Below are 26,304 nucleotides of genomic sequence, written 5' to 3' on the forward strand. Positions count from 1 at the left end.
GCGTGAAATCCAGGCATGTGGCCAGGCACTGTACCTAATGCATTGCAGAGAACAGTGTATGCATTGAACACGAAATAAATTAGCCAGTTTATTGCCAACCCATCACAAGGAAACAATCTGGTCTTTTGAATGTGTTTGACCATGCATACCAAGCAGTGTTCTCATTACGGCAACCATGAACCTGAAAGAATTGTTTACAACCACGCTTTAGATTTAACACTATAGGAAAAAATATTTGCACTATGTAATTTACAAGATTGACTAGGCTACATTCAGGCTATGCATTAAACCCACGAAGCAGGATCAGCCAGGAATTGCTCAGACTTCGACTGTATGCAGCAAGCATCACCATCAATGCATCATTCGTAATTCTGAAGGCACAGCCTGTGCAAGGTTTTACACCCAACACTGAAAAAGAGACCAAGCAGGGATATGTAAGGCCCAAAAGCTTGACTTGCGGCTAAATCTCTTGTTTGCAGTGCTTGTGGCTGCATCACTGTCAAAGTACCAGTCATGACTCTGTAAGCTTGACATGCAGTCATAGGTAAAATTTAATACACTACAGGTCAACAACTGTGCACTGTCTAAGTAACCGGATGGCCCACCGGAGGCCAGGTCATGTGTACAGGACCCCACAATGGAACAGTTGGGGATATGCACAACTAATGCATTCCAAGGTCTCCAATTATATTCAGTTGTTTTGCAAATATCTATGTAATGATGTATGAATCCCATGAATTCCTTGCAGTGTCAACCTGAATGTCCATCTAGTTCCAAGAGTTTCGCTAAATTGATGCACAGGTGTCCCATAAGCCTTGAACCGTGTACAGTTTCCACCTGGATCTTCACTGAGATCAGAAAGTTTCATGAAATCAATACACCCTTGCACCAAGAGGAAATTATCAGGGGATTACTGGACACCGTCTGCATCACTCAGGAAACAAGCATCTTAGAGTTGTGAAACTGCTTCACATGTTGAGAATTTGCTATTTTGGTATTGTGATTCACAAACTTCTAGAGACCCCCCCTCATCTCCCAACTTAGCCTAAGGTCAGGTTGTGACCACGAAGACCCCTTATATGTCCTTTATTTTTCTAGCATGTGGGGACCGTTCCCTGTGTACTGTTATGGCAGCTGCAAGAGAAAACATATTTTGCAGCTAGCCTGTCAAATCACTTGGGTTCATGCTCCTGAATTTAAATCTGTAATCTCGAAATAAACGGCTGGAGTAAAATCTTTTGTATCCAGTTGGATTCCTTTGTTTTTCAACTGTGGTCAGAAGGTCTGTGAACCTAGTGTCCCGAACCATCTTTGGACTAACGGACCAGATATCCCAAACTTTTTACCGTTTGAAGCCCATTAGACACAATTTTGTAATGCTAATTTCTTGAAAGACACTCTGCATATTTACACCAAACCAAGCAGATACACTTCCTTAAGTAAAGTTTGCTCTTAGGCTAGGTTTGTTGCAATCCCACTATGCTGTGTTTTCTGTAGAGAACGAAAAAATAATCCTACATTAGTTAAAATGGTAAAAATGACTTTCTGACCCTCATTAACCACCCCAACAGATCTGATCTATTAAAAAACTTGGCACACCAAATCGGATAAACTTTACCAACTGTATTTTATAATTTTTAGTTATTTATACAAATGTATGTTGGTTTGTATTTTTCAAATTGATGTCTGCATGAGTATTTAGGTATGAGTCAATATGGTTCTGTTGCGAATTACAGTAACGTGTTAACATACTTATAATTAAAACACAGGAGGGTTACATTTCAGATTGTGAATACCCATTAAATCAAATTGGGTCAATCAATAAAGCAAGACTTATAAAACACGGTAATCACCTGTGAGGGTATCCAGGCACTGAGAACCCTGCTGCTTAGGGAGGGTTCAGTTGAACAGGCAGGTCTTGGGTCCTTTCCTGAATCTCAGCAGAGAGGGTGAGTTCCGGAGCTGAAGGTGGAGGCCGTTCCAGGACTTCACAGCAAGTTAGGAGAAGAAGCGTCTTCCACTGTTGCTTTAGCAGTTTGGGGGTCTATGAATGAGGGTGACGGAGGCGGGTGCAGTTGTCTGGAGTATTGGTCGAAGTTGAGGCAATGGTTCATGTATGCTGGATCAGCATCTGGAATTGGCATCTTTTCTGAATGGGGAGCCAGTGAAGCTTCTTAAGGTGGGGGGTGATGTGGGTTTGCTTGGGGAGGTCGCGGATGAGTCTGGCTGCTGAAATCTGTATAGTCTGCAATCTCTTTAAGAGGTGTGAAGTGATGCCTACTTAGAGTGCATTGCCGTAGTCCAGCCAGCTGGTGAATAGGGTTTGAGTGATGGTTCGCCTGGTGTTGACAGGAGCCATTTGAAGATCTTACGGAGCATGCGAAGAGTGAGGAAGCAGGCGGAGAAGACTGCGTTGATCTAGCTTTCCATGGTGAGCTTGCTGTCCAGGATTTATTTATTTATTTATTTTTAGAGTTTTCTATAGCGCGAACTTGAACCGATTAGGTTATCAGAGCGCTTTACATAGCACCAGTTCCGTTACATGTTATCACAGCAGTTTACATAGAATCAGTTACGTTGCACATTTCAGGATCTTGAACCGATTAGGTTATCAGAGCGCTTTACATAAGACAGCATTCGATGTCCAGTGCCCTCCTCCGCCGTGTAGCGGGGGACCACTTCCAGCCCTCCGAAGTCGTCGAGCTGTCGGGACTAGGCTCCTGGAGTTTCAGCTGCCCCTTTACAAGGCACTTTACCTAAAATCAGTTACGTTACACATTTCAGGAACACCTTTCTTTTTGCTCTAGTGGATAGGGTTATCTCTTCACACGGTGGAAGGGGTACACCTGGTTATATTCCAACAGTTCCACAGGAGATTAGTCGTAAAAGCTATAATTCTAACACAGGGAGGGGATACACATGGATACAATCTAAAAATCAAATAGTATACTAGTCATTAGAGTTATCTTCTATCTTGACAGGAGGGATGTGACTGGAAACACTCTAGGGGTAATATAGGGGTGGTAGAGAGTACAAAGGACTATCTGTGCATTACAGGAGAGGACAATCTGTGCATTACAGGAGAGAAAAGTGAAATGGGTGCAGGTTGCATAAATGTGCCGAATGCAAGATACAAATGCAAACAACAAGTTACATGGATCAAAAATGACCCTAGGGAGCACAAGTGACACTAGTGAGCGACCAAAATATATGAGGTAGCAGTCGGTGCATTACAGGAGAGAAAAGTGAAAAATGGGTGCAGGTTGCAGAATTGTGCAGAATACAATTGGAAGTATAATACTGATAAACTATAAGAACAGCATACAAATGCAAACAATCGGTTACAGGACTCAAAAATCAAAAAAAGTGACATTAGTGAGCAACCGAAATATATGAAGTAGCAATCTGTGCAGTAAAGTGAACTTAGTGTAGGTTACAGGAATGTACAAAATACAAGTAGGAGTATAATACTGCAATAAAAGGCAAACATTCTATCACAAGAAGTAGATACAGAGCTGCGCAAAGTACTCGATAGTTGAGATTAGTCTAAAATGATAAGTTCTTAGTGTATGTTCAGATAATGAAAATGACTAATCCAGGATGGCCGTCCAAGAGGGAGACTAGTCAAAAATGGCCGCCAAATAGGTGAGATAGAGACAGTAGTCCTCTGTTTGTTACTGTTGCTTTGAGAGCAGGGAGGAGGAGTTTCGCTTTCCATTCATGCAAGCCCCGTTTCTAGCTTGCTGAGAGGGAGTCTTATCTGGAGTTGTTGAGGAGCCTCGTGGGCACCTGGATGTACAGGGGGGATTTATTGCTTCAGCTTAAGACCCCCGCCATTTTGAACAAAGGAGGTTTAAAATGAGGTTTAAAATGAGTGCAAGCGAATAGGGTGCAGTAAATACCTTCATTGTGATTTCAGCTCAGTAGGTGCGCAGAAAATGTTGTTGAAAGCTTTGCAGACATTGAGGCTTTAGTCAGAAGCTTTGCAGACATCGAGGCTTTAGTCAGAATGTACACAGTTACCGTGTGCATCGACTTCTGGCAGGTTTGAGAGCTGGAAGGGCAGTTGAGGCTAGACTTCGTGCTCCTCTGGTGAAACCTCAATCTTTACCAGTGCCCGGGTCGCATCCAGCCTCCGGTGTAGTAAGAACCAGTGTGTGCACACTCAGCTTTTCAACCTTCCTGGGTCGATAAAAGGAGGCTATTTCAGCGACTCCCACTTGTTAGAAGTTGTGAGCCTCGAGCAGCACTTATTATGATTATTATTGTCCTTTACCCGACAGCAAACTAAAGCGGCAGCCTTGTTACATCAGAGAACACACATCGGATGCCCGCTTTTTGATCCCTTTTAACGCCTCTCATCTGCTTGGCTCCCGATCGCAGACGATCGGGAGCCAAGCAGATGAGATGATGCCAAGGTTGTGGGTATGATCTGTATGAGTTGGTGAGGGTCCTAGTGCATAAGGCCACCTGAAGTCATTCCACAGAGAGTTGAGTTTTAGGCAGTTGTCTTTCATCCAGTTGGCCACACTTGTCCTGCATATGCAGAAGTTGGGCATCATGGTAGAGGGGTCTTCTTATAGTGAGAGGATGAGCTGGGCGTCACCGGCGTAGGATATGATGTTTAGTCCATCTGACGATGCTGGTCAAGGGGGTCATGTCGGTGTTGAACAGCGTAGGGCTGAGGGACGTGCCTTGGGTTCTGAGGTGAAAGGTGGTAGACTGATTCTCTGGGTTCTTCTGGAGATCCATTTGAGGGCGTCTCCTTGGATTCCAATGTGGTGAAGCCTCTTGATGATGTTTTGAAACAGTGTTAAATGCTGCTGAAAGGTTGAGAAGGATCAGAGCCTCCATTTCTCCCTGGTCAAGCAGGGTTCTGATGTCAGTGGCAACTATCAGGTCAGTTTTGGTGCAGTGGTTGATGCGGAATCTGGATTGAAAGGCATCCAGGAGATTTCTGTTCTCCAGGTGTTCTGTGAGTTGGCGATTGATGGCCTTTTCGAGGACTTTGGCAGGAAATGGGACCAGTGAAATGAGATGGTAGTTCTTGAGTTCGCTGGAGTCGGCGGACAGTTTCTTGAGAAGGGGTTTGACTTCTGTGTGTTTCCATTCTTCGCAGAAGGGAACCTTGGTGATGGTTGTGTTGAAGATGGTGGTGAGCTTGTTGCTGATCATCTTGCTCCCGAGGTCAAAAATGTGGTGGGGACAGGGGTCCGTGGGTGCTCCTGAATGGACAGAGTTCATGATGGCTGTGGTGTTTTGTGTGTTGAGCTGGTCGCAGGTAATCGGGTTTGCATCTGTGGGAGCGAGGAGGTTGAGGATGTTGGCTGCAGTAGGTTGGCGTTCAAAGTTTTTGGAGCTGATGGAAGTTTGTTGTGTAAGAAGTCCGCCAGGGTGTCGCAGAGTTCCTGGGAAGGGGTGATGATGTTTTCAGTAGCCGAGGGGTTGGAGAACTCTGTGATGATGTTGAAGAGTTCTTTGCTCTGGTTAGAACTGGCTTTGATGCAATCAGAAATCTTGCGCTTTTTCGTCTGTTTCAGGAGTTGGTGGTTTTTGTTGCGGGTTATCTTGAATGTGGCTCGGTCTGTGGACTCTTTGCTGGTGCGCCATTTCCTTTCAAGTCGCTTGCAGTTGTGTTAGGTGGTTCTCAGTTCTGTGGTGTACCAACTGGCCTGTTTGGAGGATCCCTTGAGTCTGGTGGGCTTGGGTGGGGAGATTCTGTCAGCGCAAACAGTGATCCAGGCGGAGAAGTTCTTGACAGCCTTTTCTAGGTTGGTTGCCTTGTCATGTGGGAGGTGTTGAGGGTGTCTGTTTACTGGCTCTCTGAGACTTTGTTCCAGATGCAGTGTGAGGTGCTGGGCGGTTTGGTGGCAGTGCGGGGATCCTATGGTGAAGTGGACGATGGCGTGCTCTGTCCAGGTGAGCTTTGTGACATGGCTGTACTTGACTCTGTTTCAGGCCGTGAAGATGGGGTCGAGTGTGTGTCCTGCAATGTGTGTGCAGCGGCTGACTAGTTGAGAGAGGCCGATGTGGTTCATGTTTTCGAGGAGGCGCGTGGCGTTAGTGTTAAGGTCATCAAGGTGAAAATTGAGGTTTCCGATGAAGAGTTAGTGTTTTGAGTCAATGCCAAGCAGGGCGATTCATCCTTGGATGGTGCCACAGAAGCTGGCACAAGGTCCTGACATCAGAGAGGAAGGTGCTGATGGTATCCCAGATCTCTGTGGCGTGCTTGCAGAGTGATCGTGTGTTGATCAGGAGGCAGTGGAGTAGATCTGAAGGGGTCATGGTCCCTGTGATGGTGGTCGTTGAGCCTTCGGGTGCTTCGATGTTGCAGGAGATGAGACAGTGCCAGAAGATAAAAGTTCTACCACAGATCAAAGCGAGGTATAGCAGCAGTTGTTGTGGTGTGGAATCTGGCATTCAGGGCTTGGAGCATTAAGTGGCGGGAGAGCCCGGGTTCCTGGTGCTGGGTGTGGTCCAGGCGCCGACTGGCTTGTCTTTGGCTGCATATGTCCACTGTGCGGCCTCCATTAACTAGGGCCTGGGATGAAAGGGGCGTTGAGGTGGTGGGCGGGCAAGTGGGAAGCAGAAAGGAAAGGAACAGCAGGAGAGCGCAAACGGCGCAGAACACAATAGTGGGGAAAAACAAATAAACAAGTTACAAAGGAAAAAGTCAAATGTCTCTAACAGTGGTAATAAAAGTTAAATCGATTAAAAGTGGAAAAGTACCTTCATATCTATTATTAAAAGGGTGTAGCCACCTACTTTTTAGTGCTATTTGAAGAATGCCAAAATCAAGCTGACCAATTAGCATATGTCGAGCATGTATAGCATGGTATTGCGATATGCTTGTTCATGTGTGTGAACCTGGCGTTTAGGTCTAATAATTCAACTTTCACTGCCAGTGTCTTTACACATCTTTGTGCCAGTAGTTTTCCTCAATTTGGCCCACATATGGTCCAAACCGGTTTATCTCCTTTGTCTGTTTGTGCATACAGCCTTTATGTTTTCTGTCAATAAGATGGCTGTTCTTGAATGCATCTATCAAATCGTAAACCCAAACATAAAAATGTAATTATAGTTCTAGTTTTTCAAAAAGACAAATCCAATTGAAGAAAATAAATAGGTGAAAATATGTCCTGGAGTCCATTGTCTTCTGATACCAAATATGCATTGGTTTTGCTAGAACACGAGTGCCCTGCAGTTGAAGTGCAAAGACTGGAGCCATGCCAGGCTCTTTCTGGATTTCACAAGGCAAATTTACATAGGATGTGAATAATTTACATAGTTGGGGGTTTATCCTAAAAATCAAGCTTGGCTTTGGGATTCATGGACTAGCATTAGATATCCATGTCACACAGGGGATGGTCTGCGCCAAATCTCTCCAACCTTTCTTTCCCAGGTAGATCATGTCTAAGGAGGTGACGTGCAACTCTACAAGGATGGGGAAATATACCATCTCCTCCACGAGGGGTATCTTGGATTTAGACAAGTGAGTAGCGCTGAATCGGCACTAGTCAAGACTACCCTTATGCTCCTTTGCCTTTCCAAGGAATAATAGAGACAATACTGCTGCAGCAATGGATGATAACACTAGGCATGCAAACTTTTCCTGCCTTGTTAAGGATCCATTTTTTTCTCCACAACAGTAACCAAAAAATCCTGATCTTTTATTACAGTTTCCCATTTCTTGGCTTCTGTGGCATCCGCAAATGGCCATCCATCTTGTGTGATCAACATCTGCATGCCATTCTGTTTATCCATTAGACCCGACCAAGGCCCTTCTTTATTCTCCAATACCAGACCTATAGCGCTTTTATGCTGGAAACTACTGTGGCAAAACTGTTGGAAATTACTGTGGCCAAAAACTCATCGATCTCTATGTGGAGGCAATAACAAATCTTTGTAATGCCTTGCTACTGTTAAACTTGACTATGGTTTTTGATTAGGGTTATACAAAATTTGTGTAATTTGCTTTTGCACAGTAATGCAAAATTTCAGAAAAACTATGCATAATTACGTGAAATACTAAACCGGCATTTGGTTCTATATTTCAGCATGAAACGTGAAATTACGCTTGATTATGGTAAAGATGGAAACTTCACCTGGGCCTCTTTTTTTCTTTTTGATACAGCGGACCATCAGTTACTTATTAATCAAGGTGTTGCTATCAGGATGCAAGACATGTACTTCAATGGTTTAAGTATGTATAACTGACAGACATCAGCAAGATTCTGCCCAGTTTTGCTCACCATTCACTAAATGCAATCATGGTGTTCCATAGGGATCTTACGTTCTTCTTGCCTCTTTAATACCTATGTGCAACCTCTGACCAACATAGTGCACTCTTTGAAATTAGAATACGCACCTGAGCTGCTGATATGTTGTTCATCAACAAAGTGAACAATAACTCCTCCAGCAATGTTTCCTTGTTACAAAACTGCCTTTACGGTACATAGCTGTATGTCAGCCCATTTGTTAAAACTCGACCCAGAAAAGATCATGATTACTGGTCCTAGTCATCCTTCTCACCAGCACAGTTTTTTGGTCTTCTGATTTTGGTCCTTGTCTCTCTAATGCAAAACCTTATTCACAGTAACAAATGGTCTGGCAAATCTCTGCGTAGGTCTCCTCCTGCACGTATCGTTTTGCTGTTTTTTCATACTACTTCCCCCCCCCCCCCCCCCCCCCCCCCCCCAACTAGCAGGGTCCTAGCATCCCCACCGCCCCAGACTGCAGACAGTTGTGTCTACAACCTATTATTGAAGGCTGGTTAGACTGCTATAACACCCCATATCTGGGTTTGAAGAAGCCTCTTTTCAGCAGGCTTCGGACCATTCAAAACCAGGTAGCCAGATTGGCAATTAGTGCTCCTCGTCAGTTTGACGCTTCGCTCGTCCTACACAGCCTTCAATGGCTATCCATTCAGGCATGTAATGTACAAGACCTTATGCATTGTTCAGCACTCTCTGCATGGGGAGGTTCTGCAATCCATTGCTGAAACGTTGCCTCAATACACCCAAGGCAAACATCTTCTTTTTGCTAGTTCAGTCTTAGCAAACATTCCTCGTTTTCACATACATCGGCTGGGTGGCAGAACCTCCTCTGTACTTGGCCTGATGTCTCTCATACGTTATCCAATCGATTACTAATCACTTAAAGTTTAGAGAAGTTCTTAAAACCTGGTTCTGTTCTTTACGACTCTGCTTTAGGGATGTTTCTGTCCCTATATGCCAATATTTGAGTGCCTAGAGACTCTCTGAGTGATAATTGCACTATATATATATATAAGAAAGGGTTGCCCCATGGTGGGAATGCACTTACGGGTAGGAATTAATGCCACCGCAAGGGTGCGAGCCGCGAACAAAGTCCTTTTCCTGCCAGACGCGTTTCGGGCCAACGCCCTCTTCAGTGGCAGACCATGTGACATGACGGCAAGCGACAAACACCAGTAAATACCCACAGTAATTATACGCAGGTGTAACACCTGAAGCAATGCTTTCTGGGACTGGTAGTTTATAAGTAGAACCCAAGTGGGTCGCCGCCGCCATTCACATGTAAAAAAGTATTAAAAGGATTGCCAATGTCCCCGCAAGCACCCCGCAAGTAAAAGGCACCTCCCGTACCACAATACGCTGCCCAAATGAGGCAGCTGTGGACCCGCAGTTTGTACGCGGTAGTGCAAACCCGCGACCGGGCCGGCCGCTAACAAATGGAAGAAAGGGTTGCCCCATGGTGGGAATGCACTTACGAGTAGAAATTAATGCCACCGCAAGGGTGCGAGCCGCGAACAAAGTCCTTTTCCTGCCAGACGCGTTTCGGGCCAACGCCCTCTTCAGTGGCAGACCATGTGACATGACGGCAAGCGGCAAACACCAGTAAATACCCACAGTAATTATACGCAGGTGTAACACCGGAAGCAATGCTTTCTGGGACTGGTAGTTTATAAGTAGAACCCAAGTGGGTCGCCGCCGCCATTCACATGTAAAAAAGTATTAAAAGGATTGCCAATGTCCCCGCAAGCACCCCGCAAGTAAAAGGCACCTCCCGTACCACAATACGCTGCCCAAATGAGGCAGCTGTGGACCCGCAGTTTGTACGCGGTAGTGCAAACCCGCGACCGGGCCGGCCGCTAACAAATGGAAGAAAGGGTTGCCCCATGGTGGGAATGCACTTACGGGTAGGAATTAATGCCACCGCAAGGGTGCGAGCCGCGAACAAAGTCCTTTTCCTGCCAGACGCGTTTCGGGCCAACGCCCTCTTCAGTGGCAGACCATGTGACATGACGGCAAGCGGCAAACACCAGTAAATACCCACAGTAATTATACGCAGGTGTAACACCTGAAGCAATGCTTTCTGGGACTGGTAGTTTATAAGTAGAACCCAAGTGGGTCGCCGCCGCCATTCACATGTAAAAAAGTATTAAAAGGATTGCCAATGTCCCCGCAAGCACCCCGCAAGTAAAAGGCACCTCCCGTACCACAATACGCTGCCCAAATGAGGCAGCTGTGGACCCGCAGTTTGTACGCGGTAGTGCAAACCCGCGACCGGGCCGGCCGCTAACAAATGGAAGAAAGGGTTGCCCTATGGTGGGAATGCACTTACGGGTAGGAATTAATGCCACCGCAAGGGTGCGAGCCGCGAACAAAGTCCTTTTCCTGCCAGACGCGTTTCGGGCCAACGCCCTCTTCAGTGGCAGACCATGTGACATGACGGCAAGCGGCAAACACCAGTAAATACCCACAGTAATTATACGCAGGTGTAACACCTGAAGCAATGCTTTCTGGGACTGGTAGTTTATAAGTAGAACCCAAGTGGATCGCCGCCGCCATTCACATGTAAAAAAGTATTAAAAGGATTGCCAATGTCCCCGCAAGCACCCCGCAAGTAAAAGGCACCTCCCGTACCACAATACGCTGCCCAAATGAGGCAGCTGTGGACCCGCAGTTTGTACGCGGTAGTGCAAACCCGCGACCGGGCCGGCCGCTAACAAATGGAAGAAAGGGTTGCCCCATGGTGGGAATGCACTTACGGGTAGGAATTAATGCCACCGCAAGGGTGCGAGCCGCGAACAAAGTCCTTTTCCTGCCAGACGCGTTTCGGGCCAACGCCCTCTTCAGTGGCAGACCATGTGACATGACGGCAAGCGGCAAACACCAGTAAATACCCACAGTAATTATACGCAGGTGTAACACCTGAAGCAATGCTTTCTGGGACTGGTAGTTTATAAGTAGAACCCAAGTGGGTCGCCGCCGCCATTCACATGTAAAAAAGTATTAAAAGGATTGCCAATGTCCCCACAAGCACCCCGCAAGTAAAAGGCACCTCCCGTACCACAATACGCTGCCCAAATGAGGCAGCTGTGGACCCGCAGTTTGTACGCGGTAGTGCAAACCCGCGACCGGGCCGGCCGCTAACAAATGGAAGAAAGGGTTGCCCCATGGTGGGAATGCACTTACGGGTAGGAATTAATGCCACCGCAAGGGTGCGAGCCGCGAACAAAGTCCTTTTCCTGCCAGACGCGTTTCGGGCCAACGCCCTCTTCAGTGGCAGACCATGTGACATGACGGCAAGCGGCAAACACCAGTAAATACCCACAGTAATTATACGCAGGTGTAACACCTGAAGCAATGCTTTCTGGGACTGGTAGTTTATAAGTAGAACCCAAGTGGGTCGCCGCAGCCATTTACATGTAGAAAAGTATTAAAAGGATTGCCAATGTCCCCGCAAGCACCCCGCAAGTAAAAGGCACCTCCCGTACCACAATACGCTGCCCAAATGAGGCAGCTGTGGACCTGCAGTTTGTACGCGGTAGTGCAAACCCGCGACCGGGCCGGCCGCTAACAAATGGAAGATGGCAGAACCTCCTAAGCATGAGATGGTCTGGGCTGCCCGCAGGTGGAGAGGGAGTGCATTCCAGGCTCTGGCAACCATCACCGAGATAGACTGACCTCCCAGCCTGGTGAACTTCTGGGCACAGCCATCCTGCACTGATTAGCCGATCGAAGGCAGCGATTGGGGACATAAAGAGAAAAGCGTTTTCTCAAGTATAATGGCCCAAGCTGATGGATCGCTCGAAAGGAAAAGGCCCAATGCTTTAAACGTAATACGCTGTGCCACTGGAAGCCAGTGGAGGCTACGCAGGTGAGGGCGAATGCTGGATCTCCTGGGTAGATTAAACAGGAGTCTTGCAACTGCGTTCTGAATAACCTGAAGCCGTTTGATCAGATAGGAGGGTAAGCCACAGAACAGGGCATTCGCGTAATCCAGCCTGGAAAGAATGAGGACGCATGCCACTGTTTCTTTGGCCTCTCTTGGAAGAAGAGGAAAGAATCTGCGTAAAGCTTTGAGAGTTCCAAAGCAGGCACCAGTAAGTCTTTTAATATGGTCTTCAAACTTCAGATCATTTCCGAACCAGACCCCCGAATTCTTAGCAGGACCGCCCATGGATTTGGGAGAGGGAATGTCAGGAGGCCACAAAAGATTTTTAAAGTTGTCGGGGAAGGAACCATAGAAAAAGACCTCGGACTTGTCTTCATTGCACTTAAGTTGGGCAAGCGCTAACCACTGGAAGACAGATGAAAGGCAGTGCTGAACAGCCGATGTGTCCAAATTGTCCATCGGCCAGGTGAACAAAAGTTGGGTATCATCGGCGTAGGCCATAATTTTAGCCCCCAGATGTTCGGCCAGGTAGATCAACGGAGTCAAATATACATTAAAGAGTAGTGGGCTAAGAGTGGACCCCTGCAGGACTCAAGTTGTGAGTTTACTAGGGCGGGAGGCATACGGTGGCATCCACACTTGTTGCGTCCTGTCATCAAGAAATTACGTCCGCCAATCAAGAGCAGATCCGGTGATGCCAATGGCAGACAACCTGGCAAGGAGAAGCCCGTGGGGCACTGTATCGAAGGCGGCAGAGAGGTCTAGTAAAATCAGAACCGCTCTGCCGCCTCCATCAAGGCACTCCAGAATCGCTTCTGAGACCTCCACCAGTGCAGTCTCGGTGCTGTAGGCTGCAAGCCATTTTGCTTTTCCACATGGGGAGCTGCATGTTAGCAGCTTCCAATGTGGAAAAGCAATGCCAGCTCCCGAAGGACGCACAGAGCCTGCTGGGACTGTGGGGGCATTGTGGCTCCCCCCATGGTCCCCAACGTTATATATTAGCCCAGGGGAATTGGGTCCCCGGGAAGAATAGAAATTAGTGAAAGGTGCTATCTTTTTTTTTTATGGTAAAATTAGGAGTTGCGCATCCAGGGTGTCGCTCAGCGCGGCCCCCTGGTGTGCAGGCGTTGGGTGCACAACTTCTAACTTGTAGGGTGCACGACTCCAGCGTGTTGGCTGCACGATTTCTCTTGCGTTGGGTGCACGATTCCTATCGCGTTGGGAGCGCGACTCCGTTCAAAAACGATATACATCAAGCTTATGTGTTTAGATTTTGGGTGGCTCTAAAAAGAGCCTTTGTGTTTAAAGTTCATGAGGAAGACTCTGTTACCCTCATCTGTAAAATGTACACCATCTCTCCTATAGATGCTATCCATATTGAAGCGGCCAGTATGCTTAAGCACCCAGAGCCCATCACTTTACAGCAATCAGCTTGGTATGATTCACGAGTCTTCACACCAGTAGGCGTGAGTACTTCACTTCCTGTATAGTATAAACGCATGGTAGCGGTCAGTAGTTCGCTTCCCACTCCCTGTATGGTATAAACGCCTACTAACACTACTTGCACACGTATGCTACAAAGACCAGAGCACATCACTTTACAGTAATGAGCTCACGGTTTAGGTTCTCGGTTTACATACCGAGTGTAGCAGCATCTCATCACCATTTGACTCTGACCAACACCGCACTTTCAGACCGGTAGGAGTGACTACATCGCACTCCCCCCACAGAAGTTACAGTTCTCCTATCCTCCTCTTTCCTACTCTTTTTGCACTTTTTTCCCCTTACTCGTTTCAACAAAATTACAAAATGGCGGCCAACACTTCCTAGTTGCAAACGCTGGCAGTGCTCGCAACCAATAAGCAGCAAGCTTGTGCTCGCCCCAGCCAATCAGACGGCAGTATTCCCAAATATCGATATTTGTAAATTTCAATATTTCTCCAAAACTACGGAACGGATTTACACCAAATAAACAAAAGCATGCTTTCTAGACCAAGACGCTTCTCCCTGCCAAATTTGGGGTAATACCGTTCATCCGTTCGACCTGTAGCCTTGTCTAAAGTTTCCTATGGAAATTGCATGGAGAAAACACGTTTTGGAACCCCCCTTTTTTTCGGCCCGCCTTGACGAATCACCCCCAAACTTTCAACATAGGAGCTGATATGATCAAAACATTAGTTTGGTAAATTTCATGAAGATTCATCAAACGACGACAAAGTTATAAGCAAAACAAACATTTGTCTTCCTATGGAAACTTGGTCTTAACTATAACTACATACTGGTGAATGCCAGTGGGTGATATATATATATATATTCACTGAAAAAACCATAGGTTTCAGGCACGTTATAGTTAGTTGGACATTTCACTCGTACATAACCATTGAAATTCCCCCGTTATAGTTAGTTCAGCTAACTATAACTCGTGCACCCCAATGCACTGCTGATGACGTCACATATTACATCACTCATGACATGGTCAGTGACATCACTCATGACATCACTGATGACATCTCAAATGACTTCACTGATGACATCATCCAGTGAATGTGTGTTTTTCTGAAAATTAATAGGTTTTATCTATACTACTATTATAAAGAGAGAACTGGGAACCTTTGAGGCGGGTAAACTCGGGAATCACAGCGCCAATCCAAACACCCGATACATCATTGTAATTGTCAGGGTCTGCAGATGGACATAGGCTATATAAAATAAAAAAATATACGCTCTTTAAAAAAAATTACGATAAAAAAAGTAGTCCCTTGGAAGTAGCGCCGGCCGCGGCGTGCGTGCTCACATCAGGAGCGCGGGGAGGAGCGGCGCACAGGAGCGCGAGGAGGAGCGGATGACATGAGCGCGGGGAGGAGCGGCGGACAGGCGGGAAAGAGCGGTGAGGAGAGGCGGACAGGCGGGGAGGAGCGGTGAGGAGCGGCGGTGAGGAGCGGCGAGGAGCAGCGAACAGGCGGGGAGGAGCGGTGAACTCAGGAGCGCGGGGAGGAGCGGCGGCTGAGGTAGGTGAAGCAGCCGCGGGTGCGCTCCGGGGGACCCACGGACAACGTCGGGGTGGGCTGGCCCTGAAGCCTGATTGCTCCCACGGACAACGTTGGGGCGGGCGGGGGCCCTGAAGCCTGATTGCTCCCGGACAACGCCGGGACGGGCTGCTAGTATATATATATTTATATATATATATATATAACCTACTGGCGGTCGCCAGTAGGTATATATAGTTAGTATTTTTTCTCTATGGGATTTTTGAAAATTCTATGTCTAATAACTTTGGCGTTTGTGGACGGAATTGGCTGAAATTTTCAGGAAAATGGCACATTTTGTTTCTGAGCAGCCCCTGAAAATTTGGGGGGGGGTTCGTCAAGGGGGGGCCGGGAAAAAAGGGGGGTCCCAAAACGCGTTTTTCCCATGTTAATTTCCATAGGGCGGTTGGCCTCACTTTTAGCTCGAACGTCTGAATGGATTTGCATGAAACTTGGCAAAATTGTAGGGACTGTTAGTGCGATGTGCCTTTGCTAGGTCTCAATATATGTGCTTCAGTGGATTTTGATAAATTAACGTTCAAAAAAATATACATATCTGTGACAGCGCTCCGGTTCGCGTACTTGACGCGTAACGGAACTTCGCGAAGCGAAGCTGATTGGCTCTCTGGTGTCTGTCAACATTCTAAACAGTCCGGAGCGGCCGCCATCTTGTCTCTCGGTAGGATCGAGAGACAAGAGGAGGCCAAAACGAAGGGGGAAATGACCATAAGGGGGCATAGTAGATCCTCCCTGACCCCCTAGATTTGATGTGGAGGCTTTAAAAGGGCCCAGCGGGGCAAAAAAAAAAATGTATAAATAATAAATCCTTTTTTTTCCGTGGGGAGCGCCCGGTACGCTTTTGTGCAATGGGCGGTGGTAATCTAAATGATATGGGGGGGGGGGACTCGTTCAGAGCACATCAGCGTGCATGAACACGAAAATGTTTTTATCTACCACGTACTTGACTTATCTCTCTGAGATGCATCCCCTTGTGTTTCGGCAATGGTAGTCTGTTCATTACATAGATCGCCCGAGGGCGGTAGTACAGACCGCGCGTAGGAAAGGGTCAAAAGCCAGGGGTATAGGAGTATGTAACAAGCGAGCCATTTAATTGAAAAAACTAAACGTGACAAACGGTTGTAGGATCAGTGAAGGTTGATTTTTTAATTGAAAGTATTACAGGATCAGTTACAATAAAATCATCCATACGCACACCATGGGCGAGTATCATGGGTTACATTACTTCGAAGCTTTATTAATACAATAATCAATAATGAAAAATCGACATCAATAGGGTTGTCCGTATTCCCAGTCAGTACCCTTCCCCGCCCGCCATGTGCACAAAGACCGCATTCATCCCCCATAACGTCAAGGCTAAGTAACTAGAACGTCATAAGGAGATGCAAGTCGCTCCCATACTGGCGCCATTTTGGTCGAGGCCAGGCAGGTCCAGAGTATAGTTTAATGTCTCCAATAAGTAGCGGCAGGACCAGAATCCCTTTCGGCAGTTCTGGCTTCGTTATTACGAGCACTAGAAAACAAGACATTCTTGGCAATACCACCCTTGACGCAGCCCTTTATTCTACAAGATGGTGTCTTTCAAAAGCCAGGGGTATAGGAGTATGTAACAAACGAGCCATTTAATTGAAAAAACTAAACGTGACAAACGGTTGTAGGATCAGTGAAGGTTGATTTTTTTAATTGAAAGTATAACAGGATCAGTTACAATAAAATCGTCCATACGCACACCATGGGCGAGTATCATGGGTTACATTACTTCGAAGCTTTATTAATACAATAATCAATAATGAAAAATCGACATCAATAGGGTTGTCCGTATTCCCAGTCAGTACCCTTCCCCGCCTGCCATGTGCACAAAGACCGCATACATCCCCCATAACGTCAAGGCTAAGTAACTAGAACGTCATAAGGAGTTGCAAGTCGCTCCCATACTGGCGCCATTTTGGTCGAGGCCAGGCAGGTCCAGAGTATAGTTTAATGTCTCCAATAAGTAGCGGCAGGACCAGAATGACATTTATGAAGAATGTTGAAGAGTAGTATGTTGAAAATCTGAAGCCATCGTTCTACAAACTCTCAACCAGCCTTGGATGGAAAAATCCTGAAGAATGTACGAACTGAAAACCAGTTTTTGTCTGCATAGCATCAGCAGCAACACTTGAGTCAGCTTTGTGTGAAGCCGCCATCTTGATCCAATCAATACCGTCCCCTTGCACACATTCAGGGACCAGGCCGCTGGACGTGTCTTCAGAACAAACGGATTGTGGGACAAGGTCCAGAATGGAAGAGTCACCAAAAGGCAAAAAGTTCCGCCGGACCCCGGGAGCCGGCCGCCTATGTCGAGGGCGATCTCAGGCCACACCAGGGCAACAAGACTTGGGGAGGGGGCAGGAGCCAAGCGCCCCCTCCCAGTCCGCTCTACCACACCCCCCCTCGGGGGCCTCCGTCAAGCGGTTCAGGGAGGCACCGCAGGCAGCGGTTCTTCAGATCAGTGGCTCTCACCGGCAAGGCTCCCCTCCGTTAGCAGCGATCGTTGGCGCTGTGGTTGCGGCCGGAGGCCCCGCCTAGTCAACGCCCCGGCCTCTCCAGTCGTAGGCCGCAAGAGTGGGCGCAACTCTGCTGGCCGAGCGAGAAATACCGCCCCCCTGCACACATTCAGGGACCAGGCCGCATTGCGAGGGCACCGCAGGACGGGTCTTCAGGTCAAACGGATTGTGGGACAAGGTGCAGAATAGAAGAGTCACCAAAAGGCAAAAAGTTCCGCTGGACCCCGACAACGCCCCGGCCTCTCCATGTCGTAGGCCGCAAGAGTGGGTGCAACTCGGCTGGCCGAGCGAGACTTGGGGAGGGGGCAGGAGCTAAGCGCCCCCTCCCAGTCCACGCCACCACACCGCCCCTGGGGGGCCTCCGTCAAGCGGTTCAGGGAGGCACCGCAGGCAGCCGTTCTTCAGATCAGTGGCTCTCACCGGCAAGGCTCCCCTTCGTCAGCAGCAATCGTTGGCACTGTGGTTGCGGCCGGAGGCCCCGCCTAGTCAACGCCCCGGCCTCCATGTCATAGGCCGCAAGAGTGGGCGCAACTCTGCTGGCCGAGCGAGAAATACCATCCCCCTGCACACATTCAGGGACCAGGCCGCATTGCGAGGGCACCGCAGGCAGCGGTTCTTCAGGTCACAACAGAGTCTCATGCTCGATCGATTGAGCTGGCCGAAACAGGCAACAAGAAGGTGTGGGGGGGGCACCTCTTGCTCAATCACCACCTGAGGAAGTGGTACTCTCTTCCTAGGAGGTGGTGGTGGTGGTGGGGATGCACCAGCTGAAGCTACAACACTTGCTATTGCTAAGTGATGAAAAAAAGTCTTCCTCTCACAAAGATGAAAGTCAGAGTGAGGAAACAAGGAGGGGTTTTCATCATTTGGGACAAAAAATAGTTCTCAACCAATGAAAAGTGTTATTTTTAGGTCACATGACCTAGCCTTACATCATTAGGAACCCAAAAGTGAAATGTACCAATGAAAAGTTTTATTAACAACTCACATGACCTGTTATGCTTACGTTACGCGCGCCGCGCCCCGGATCGCTTCCGGGAAGCTGCGCTTCGCGCCTCGCGCCCCGGAGCACTTCCGGGTGCCCTAACGCGGCGCGTCATATACGCATTACGCGACAACGCGATATGTCGCGGTTACGCGACGCGTCACGATGTTGTTTTCTAACGCGGCAGTTGCGCAAACAGAACGTTTATCGGCTGGGCATATGGAATATATACACATTCATACCATACAATCAGGGCATGTACGCACAGTCACACCATACAATTTTTTACGTTCCCAGTGATGGTCTGCACTCCATGCAATATCTCACAGCGCTTGTCTATGTCTTTCCTTACATGGAGCATGGTGCGGTCCATGTCTACTCCATTCTTCAGTCGGAACTCCGATGTAACCTACAGAGGAGAAAAGAAAGGGGGGGATACAGCATTCAGAGGATGTCAGCGCGCGCAAACACGAAAAAGCTTCTACTTACCATGTATCAGACTAGCTGCTGGAACGTGTGATACAACAGATCTTGGCTATCCCTTTCGCATTATTTTTCTGTGTAACATATCCTCCCCTTCATATGATGCCAAAAAATGTTTCATTTTGTTTGTCTCTAAATTCGAGTTCCCTCTTCGTGTATTTGTTTCTCAATTAGTTTTATTTTATGGGACAAAATACCACACCTTACATTCGGCAGATACCTTAAGCTACGGTCGACCATTTTCTAACAATTCTGGAAAAAGGGCTGGTGTGACGGATACAAATTTCAATCAATCCAAAATTCAGGCAAAGGGTCTGCATTATCTGTCTTCTATTGTTTGGGAATAACGGCCATTATTCTAAAACCCTACCAACCTAGACGATTGTTATGACGCTGATTCCATACTTCCTTCGAAAACTCATTTTTTTCAGTATACAAATACGGGCCTACAACCATGTGGGCCGGCCACGGAGCAAACTGGAATCTTATATGATGAGGGGACTTTACACTGTAGAAAAACGTAACGGGCGGGCCATTAGGTTGCAGGAATTAAGGTGTCTAACAGTTACAATGAAATTATCTAGATATACATTTGCGGGCAAGTACCATGAGTAACGTTAATTCGAACTTTCAATAGTACAGTAATGAATAATACATCAGAACTTAATATCAATAGGGATGTCCAAATGTTCAATCAGTACCCGTCCCCGCCCGCCATGTGCTCCAAAACTGCATACATATCTCGTGATATCAAGGCTGAGCAACCAGTACACATCAAGGAGTTGCGAGTCTCATTTATACCGACGCCATTTTGGGCGAGGTCGGGCAGGTCCAGAATATAGTCAAAATGTCTCCACCAACCAGCGGTCGGAACAGAACCCCTTTCAGCAGTCCAAAAAGTTCAGTTAAATGACAACAGAAGGGACAGGCAACAAGAACCATTAGTCAAAGAGGGGAGGGCAAGTTCTTCTCTAACGGGTCACGTTGGGGCTCCACCGGAACTGATCGAATTGGTAGTCTACAGTGTTTCTGAATGTTTCAGACTGAAGCTGGCGTCAGCATGAGAGCATTCCGTGGCTACGTCGTGGCCATTCCGCGAGCAATCATGGCAGTTGCTCCCCAACGGAAGTCTGCGGGAGTCGGGGGCCCCGGTGACTCTTGTAGAATCTTCAAGGCTGAGGGGACGCTTTTGGGAATGGGGCCCATGCCCTAGCAGTCAAGCGTCCGAGTTCCAGGGTTGCCCAGAGCCATCCTTGCAGGCCAGGCCCAAGTCTGTGGAGCCGACCACCATTTCCTGAGCTCCGTGGCAGCCGCCTGTCGCTGTACCGCAAGAGTGGGTGCAATTCAGCCGGATGGCGGGTGAGACGCTGTAATAGCAAGAGCAGGCGCAATTCAGCTGGCCGAGCGAGGCTCTGTGCCGCAGGAGCGGGCGCAACTCAGGTGGCCGAGTGAAGCGCTGGGGTGTAGCTGAGAAACCTCCACCTGGGGAGGTGGGGGAGGCTCGTTCGCGCCGCCTCTCCCTTCCAGTGCACCCCATGCCATCTCCTGGCGCAGGTATATGTGATGGTTGGACCAGGGCACCGCAGGACGTGTCTTCAGGTCAAACGGATTGTGGGACAAGGTCCAGAATGGAAGAGTCACCAAAAGGCAACAAGTTCCTCCTGACCCCGGGAGCCGACCGCCTATGTCGGGGGCGATCTCAGGCCACACCAAGGCAACAAGACTTGGGGATGGGGCAGGAGCCAAGCGCCCCCTCCGAGTCCGCGCCAGCACACCGCCCCTCGGGGGCCTCCGTCAAGCGGCTCAGGGAGGCACCGCAGGCAGCGGTTCTTCAGATCAGTGGCTCTCACCGGCAAGGCTCCCCTCCTTCAGCGGCGATCGTTGGCCCACCTAGTCAACGCCCCGGACTCTCCATCTCGTAGGCCGCAGAGTAGTCGGGGAGAAATCCCGGGAACGGCGGCATGCATTTGGATCGATGTTGCAGCAGGCTGCCATGTAAATAGTTATTTAATAAAACGTTTTACCCTGTTACTTTGCTGGTGTGTTGTATATATTTATAATATTTGCATAGGGTTTGTCGTTGTTTTGGGCGGGGTAGGCGGCGGAGCCGAGCTGTCTTGCAGCCATCATGGCGTCGAGCTCAGTTCCTTTCACTAGTTTCATATTTCTCATGAGGGGTTGTTCCTAATGTTTCTATTTTAGCAAGGTCAAAAAGAGATCCCTTTGTGGCCTACTGATTTTGCTTGATTCCTTTTGTTTTTTCTAACGATTTTTCACTATCTGCAAAGACTAAACAGAGTATTGCGACTCTGTGCTTGTTTGTAAATAGAGAATGAACCAAAGAGAACCAATTCCAAAACAGTAAATGCTTGGATAACAATCAATCAAATGGAGAGGGAAGCAGGCACGACGGATTACAACGGGGGCAAAGGCCTGCCTTACCTACCCTTCACTATCTGCAAAGAGAGAATACTCCTAAAAGAAAAGAGGGGGGGGGGGCAGCGTTCAAAGCACATCAGCGTGCATAGACACGAAAATGTTTTTACCTACCACGTACTTGAAATTTTAAAGCTTTTGATATTTGCTATTAAAAAACCATTGAAATTCACTGAAAAAACCATAGGTTATAGACCATATATAGTTAGGAATTAGCATTTACAAAACCTTGAAAATTCACTGAAAAAACCATGGGTTATAGACCATATATAGTTAGGAATTAGCATTTACAAAACCTTATTTTACTCACACAAAACCATTGAAATTCCATATATAGTTAGTTGCACTAACTATATATCGCGCACCCGCAATCCACTGCTGATGATGTCACATATTACATCATTCATGACATGGTCAGTGACATTTCAATGGTTTTGTGTGAGTAAAATAAGGTTTTGTAAATGCTAATTCCTAACTATATATGGTCTATAACCCATGGTTTTTTCAGTGAATATATATATATATATATATATATATATATATATATATATATATATATATATATATATATATATATATCTCCAGGTAGATGGAAAAATAGAAGGGTATATAAGTGTCTAAATGGATGATTTCTTTTTTTTAAATTGATTGTATAACTGACTGATTAAGTGTATCTTAGTGAATACATGGGTTAGTGAGTAATGTTTAAATATATAAATATCTGTATCAGTCTCTCACTTTGTGCATACGTGGCTGCATGGGTTGGTGAGTAGCTACATGAGTGTCTATATAGGTTATTAGTTGTTTTTTTGAGTGTCAGTATGAGTGTCTGACTGTCTGCATGGTTCGGTAGGGGTATTACATAGTGCATAGATGCATGAATGAGTGACACTGTTTGTATGTGTTGAAGACAGCATGTGTGCAAGACTGTATGGGTGGATGAGTGTGCGTATGGGTGTGTTAGTGAGTGAATGACTGTTTCAATAGTGTCTTTATGAGTAACTACATATGTTTTGAACTAGTATATGTGAGTATTGGTGTATATAAGTGAGTATATGTGAGAGTGAGAGATTGGAAGAGTTCCTGTATAAATTAGTATGTGTTTCTATAAGTGATTGCTTAAAAGAAGAAGTATGTGTAAGTTTCTGTAGAAGTAAGTATGGTGCTGTGTGTATAACTGTATATGCAATTTAATGGATGTTTGATAGTTTGCATGTGTGACTGTGTGTGAGTAACTATGAATGAGTGTCTGTGTGTAACAGGATGTATAGATGTATCAGTACATATGATGAGTGAGTGAGTACATGTATGACTGATTGTATAGGACTGTTGGTGAATGAGTGGATGTGTGTGTAGATCTTGGAATTACTGAACAGGTGTGTTGTAAGTTGTATTGGCATGTCCATTGTTTTGAAAATGTTAGTTTCTATGTCTGAGTGTGTGTATCAGAGGTTATATTAGGGTGAGAGGAGGTCTGCCACGCTGTCACAAGGATGCTGTCATCAGTGATGTCATTTGAGATGTCATCAGTGATGTCATGAGTGGTGTCAATGACCATGTCATGAGTGACGTCATCAGCAGTGCATTGCGGACGCGCGAGTTATAGTTAGCTGAACTAACTATAACAGGGGAATTTCAATGGTTTTGTACGAGTCAAATGTCCAACTAACTATAACGCCCCTGAAACCTATGTGTTTTTCTGTGAAAAAAAAAATAAAAAATAAAAAATAAAAAAATAAAACTATATATATATATATATATATAGTGTTCTGGCTTAAGCTGCAGCATGGTGGTGTTTAACCCCTTCCATGCTCATGACGGAACGGTTCCGTCATGAGCGTCGGATGGCCTGTGCTTATGACGGAACCGTTCCGTCATGGTTCTATTGGTTCTTTAGAACCTTCAGCACCGCAGCGGAATTCGCACAGCACTGAAGGGGTAAACAGTTTAATCTGTTTACGGTAGGCCCAGAGGATGTTTACCATTAACTTACCCACCATGCACTTGGATTATGAGTCTCCAGGGTCGTATGAGTGTGGTAATATTCTCCAGCTGTCAGTTGAGAAATGGCTGCTCAGGCTAATCTCATTGCATTGTATTTTATTATTACTTGCCAGTTTTGGTGACAAAGGGGTTACCCAGGTAAGCAAGAACTACGAAATGTAGATCTGATTTTTTTATTTTGACTTAATTTTACTAATGTTCTAAAAGCAATAACATGTTTTAACTGTGTTTTCGTCTCTGTCCTGCAAAAGGTAATGTTTTGCTTTGCAAATTTATAAGCAGGTGAAGATGTGTGCAGCATGTAATTCAACATTACCACACTGTCTCTGAAATGCCCATCTGCGTGACTTAAACGAATTATGAAAACGTATATTTGATCATTGTCAGAAGCACACTGAAACCAGTATAAATGGGATATTATTGAAGCCTGTATAAACAAGATCTTAACCTGTGTTGGCATGAAAGGTCCCTATTTTCAAGTGGGGATTTAGATAACAATTGCCTTAGATAGCTATATGGAAGGGATGATAGTGCACAAAGCCAAATCCATTCCAGTTTTTTCAGGATAGCTACTCACTATGTAAATGTTTTCCATTTATCTTCATTGTAAATTTATCCCATGGCGTAATCCTGAAAATGTGTGACGGATTCTGCTTTTGTGGATCAAGTTTGGGCACACCTGATGTACATTACTGTTGTACCTATTATGGACTACAGACCATTAAATATCTGGTTTACAATGAAATGCACATGCAGAAAACAAGAAATTGAAGAGATCTAAGATACACCTTGCTTTCTGTCCTTTTTAGGAACCTCCAAAATCAGGGAAAGGTGGAAAAAGTGGAAAAGAAGGTATTGATAATCCAGATCATGAAGTGAGTACTGCTATTACATTTGACCCTTTGCCTTTCGGTCATAGTAATGAAAACTGTGTCTTTCGATAAAATGGGATAAAAAAGAAAAGAGAATATAGATCCTCAATACTTGTCAGCTAGCGAAGCCCTCACAACCTTTTACAGGTTCTGAAAAGTATTTGTAGAAGTGCTGTTCGTACAAACACATACAATAACAAGCATTTGCAATGCAATAGGTCTCGCATTAATTAAGTTTGAGCTATTGGCCTTGCTAAATATTGCAACACTAATTGCAACAAAAGTCTATGAATTGTAAGCCAAAAAAATGTGTATTTATTTTTGTAGCAATGGTGGCATGCTGCGCTTTAGATGAATATGTTTAAAAGTAAAGTGCGCCATACTGTGATTGATGTGTGCACTGATGGCTGTTGGTGTGTGTACCTGTAGAAATTGTGCACTGATGGCTGGTGGTGTTTGTAGAAAGTGTGCACAAACGGTCGGTGGTTTGTATGCCTGGTGAAAGCGTGCACTGACGGCTGGGGGTGTGTGTGTCTGGAAGCCTACACTGAAGGCTGGTGGTGTGTGTGCCTGGTGGAAAAGCGTGCACTGACATGTTTAAAAGTAAAGTGCGCCATACTGTGATTGCTACAATAGTTAATTGTGGCTGCATTAACAATTGATGCATGCACTGATGGCTGGTGGTGTGTGTGCCTGTGGAAATTGTGCACTGATGGCTGGTGGTGTGTGTGCCTGGTGGAAGTGTGCACTGTCGGCTGGTGGTGTGTGTGCCTGGTGGAAGCGTGCACTGACGTCTGGTGGTGTGTGTGCCTGGTGAAAGCGCGCACTGACGTCTGGTAATGTGTGCCTGGTGAAAGCGTGCACTGACGGCTGGTGGTGTGTGTGCCTGGTGAAAGGGTGCACTGATGGCTGGTGGTGTGTGTGTGCCTGTTGAAAGCGTGCACTGACGTCTGGTGGTGTGTGTGTCTGGAAGCGTGCACTGAAGGCTGGTGGTGTGTGTGCCTGGTGGAAGCGTGCACTGACGGCTGGTGGTGTCTGTTGAAAGTGTGCACTGACGGCCAATGGTGTGTGTGTGTGTCTGTTGAAACTGTGCACTGACGGCTGGTGGTGTGTGTGCCTGGTGGCAAAGCGTGCACTGACGGCTGGTGGTGTGTGTGTCCCACAGACGCTAATTGCCTTGTTGATGCTAGTGTGTTGCAGTGAGGGGCAAAGATGCTCGAAGGGTGGTTAAATAGCAATTGTAGTGTCAGTAGAGGAAGTTTCTCAGGCTAATTCAGGCTGTCATATCCCTACAGAAGGTAGCATTCTAAGCCCTAGCTGGTTTTCAGCTGAGTCCATACATGTATGCAGCACAGTATTGCACTTCCTCAGTCTTTCCTTTTCACTCACTAGACGCTCCAAAGACAACACTACAGCTCTTGCTGGAGGAAAGTTTATTCTTGGCCCAAAGCACCACAGCTCACAAAGAGAGCACACTTGGGTATGCTTGTGCATAGTGACACTGCTGTGTGGTGTGCCTCACCGCACATGCCTCCGGACCCTTTTTTGCCTCTAAATGTGTCATATGGGGTCCCTGAGTAGTTTCCAATATTATGTCTCCCCATTAAGAACCAAGCAGCTTCAGGTGTGTGGGCTGCTGTGCTGGATAGGTGAGGCAGTGCCTGGTGAGTGTCCGTATCAGTGTTAACAATACCTGCTCACTCACTACTTGGCCTCTGTGCTGAGCGCGCCAAATGATGCGGACTAAAACGGTGTTTGGAGTATTTGCTAGT

The 26,304-nt window shown here is 46.7% G+C and overlaps 1 protein-coding gene across 2 annotated transcripts in view; it reads left to right on the top strand.

Annotated features, from left to right (window-relative positions):
• PPP2R5C (protein phosphatase 2 regulatory subunit B'gamma) overlaps positions 1-26,304 on the top strand; it is a 1,413,048-nt gene that overhangs the window by 105,261 nt on the left and 1,281,483 nt on the right. Inside the window, exon 2 of one of the 2 annotated variants that reach the window (XM_086937820.1) lies at positions 24,470-24,535. In XM_086937820.1, coding sequence (XP_086793946.1) covers positions 24,470-24,535 — 66 coding nt within the window. Of the gene's footprint in view, positions 1-24,377; positions 24,536-26,304 lie in introns of both variants that reach the window. The other variant, XM_086937822.1, reaches the window with a different exon arrangement.

Source organism: Lissotriton vulgaris, chromosome 9, assembly GCF_964263255.1.
Source record: "Lissotriton vulgaris chromosome 9, aLisVul1.2, whole genome shotgun sequence".
Taxonomy (NCBI): domain Eukaryota; kingdom Metazoa; phylum Chordata; class Amphibia; order Caudata; family Salamandridae; genus Lissotriton; species Lissotriton vulgaris.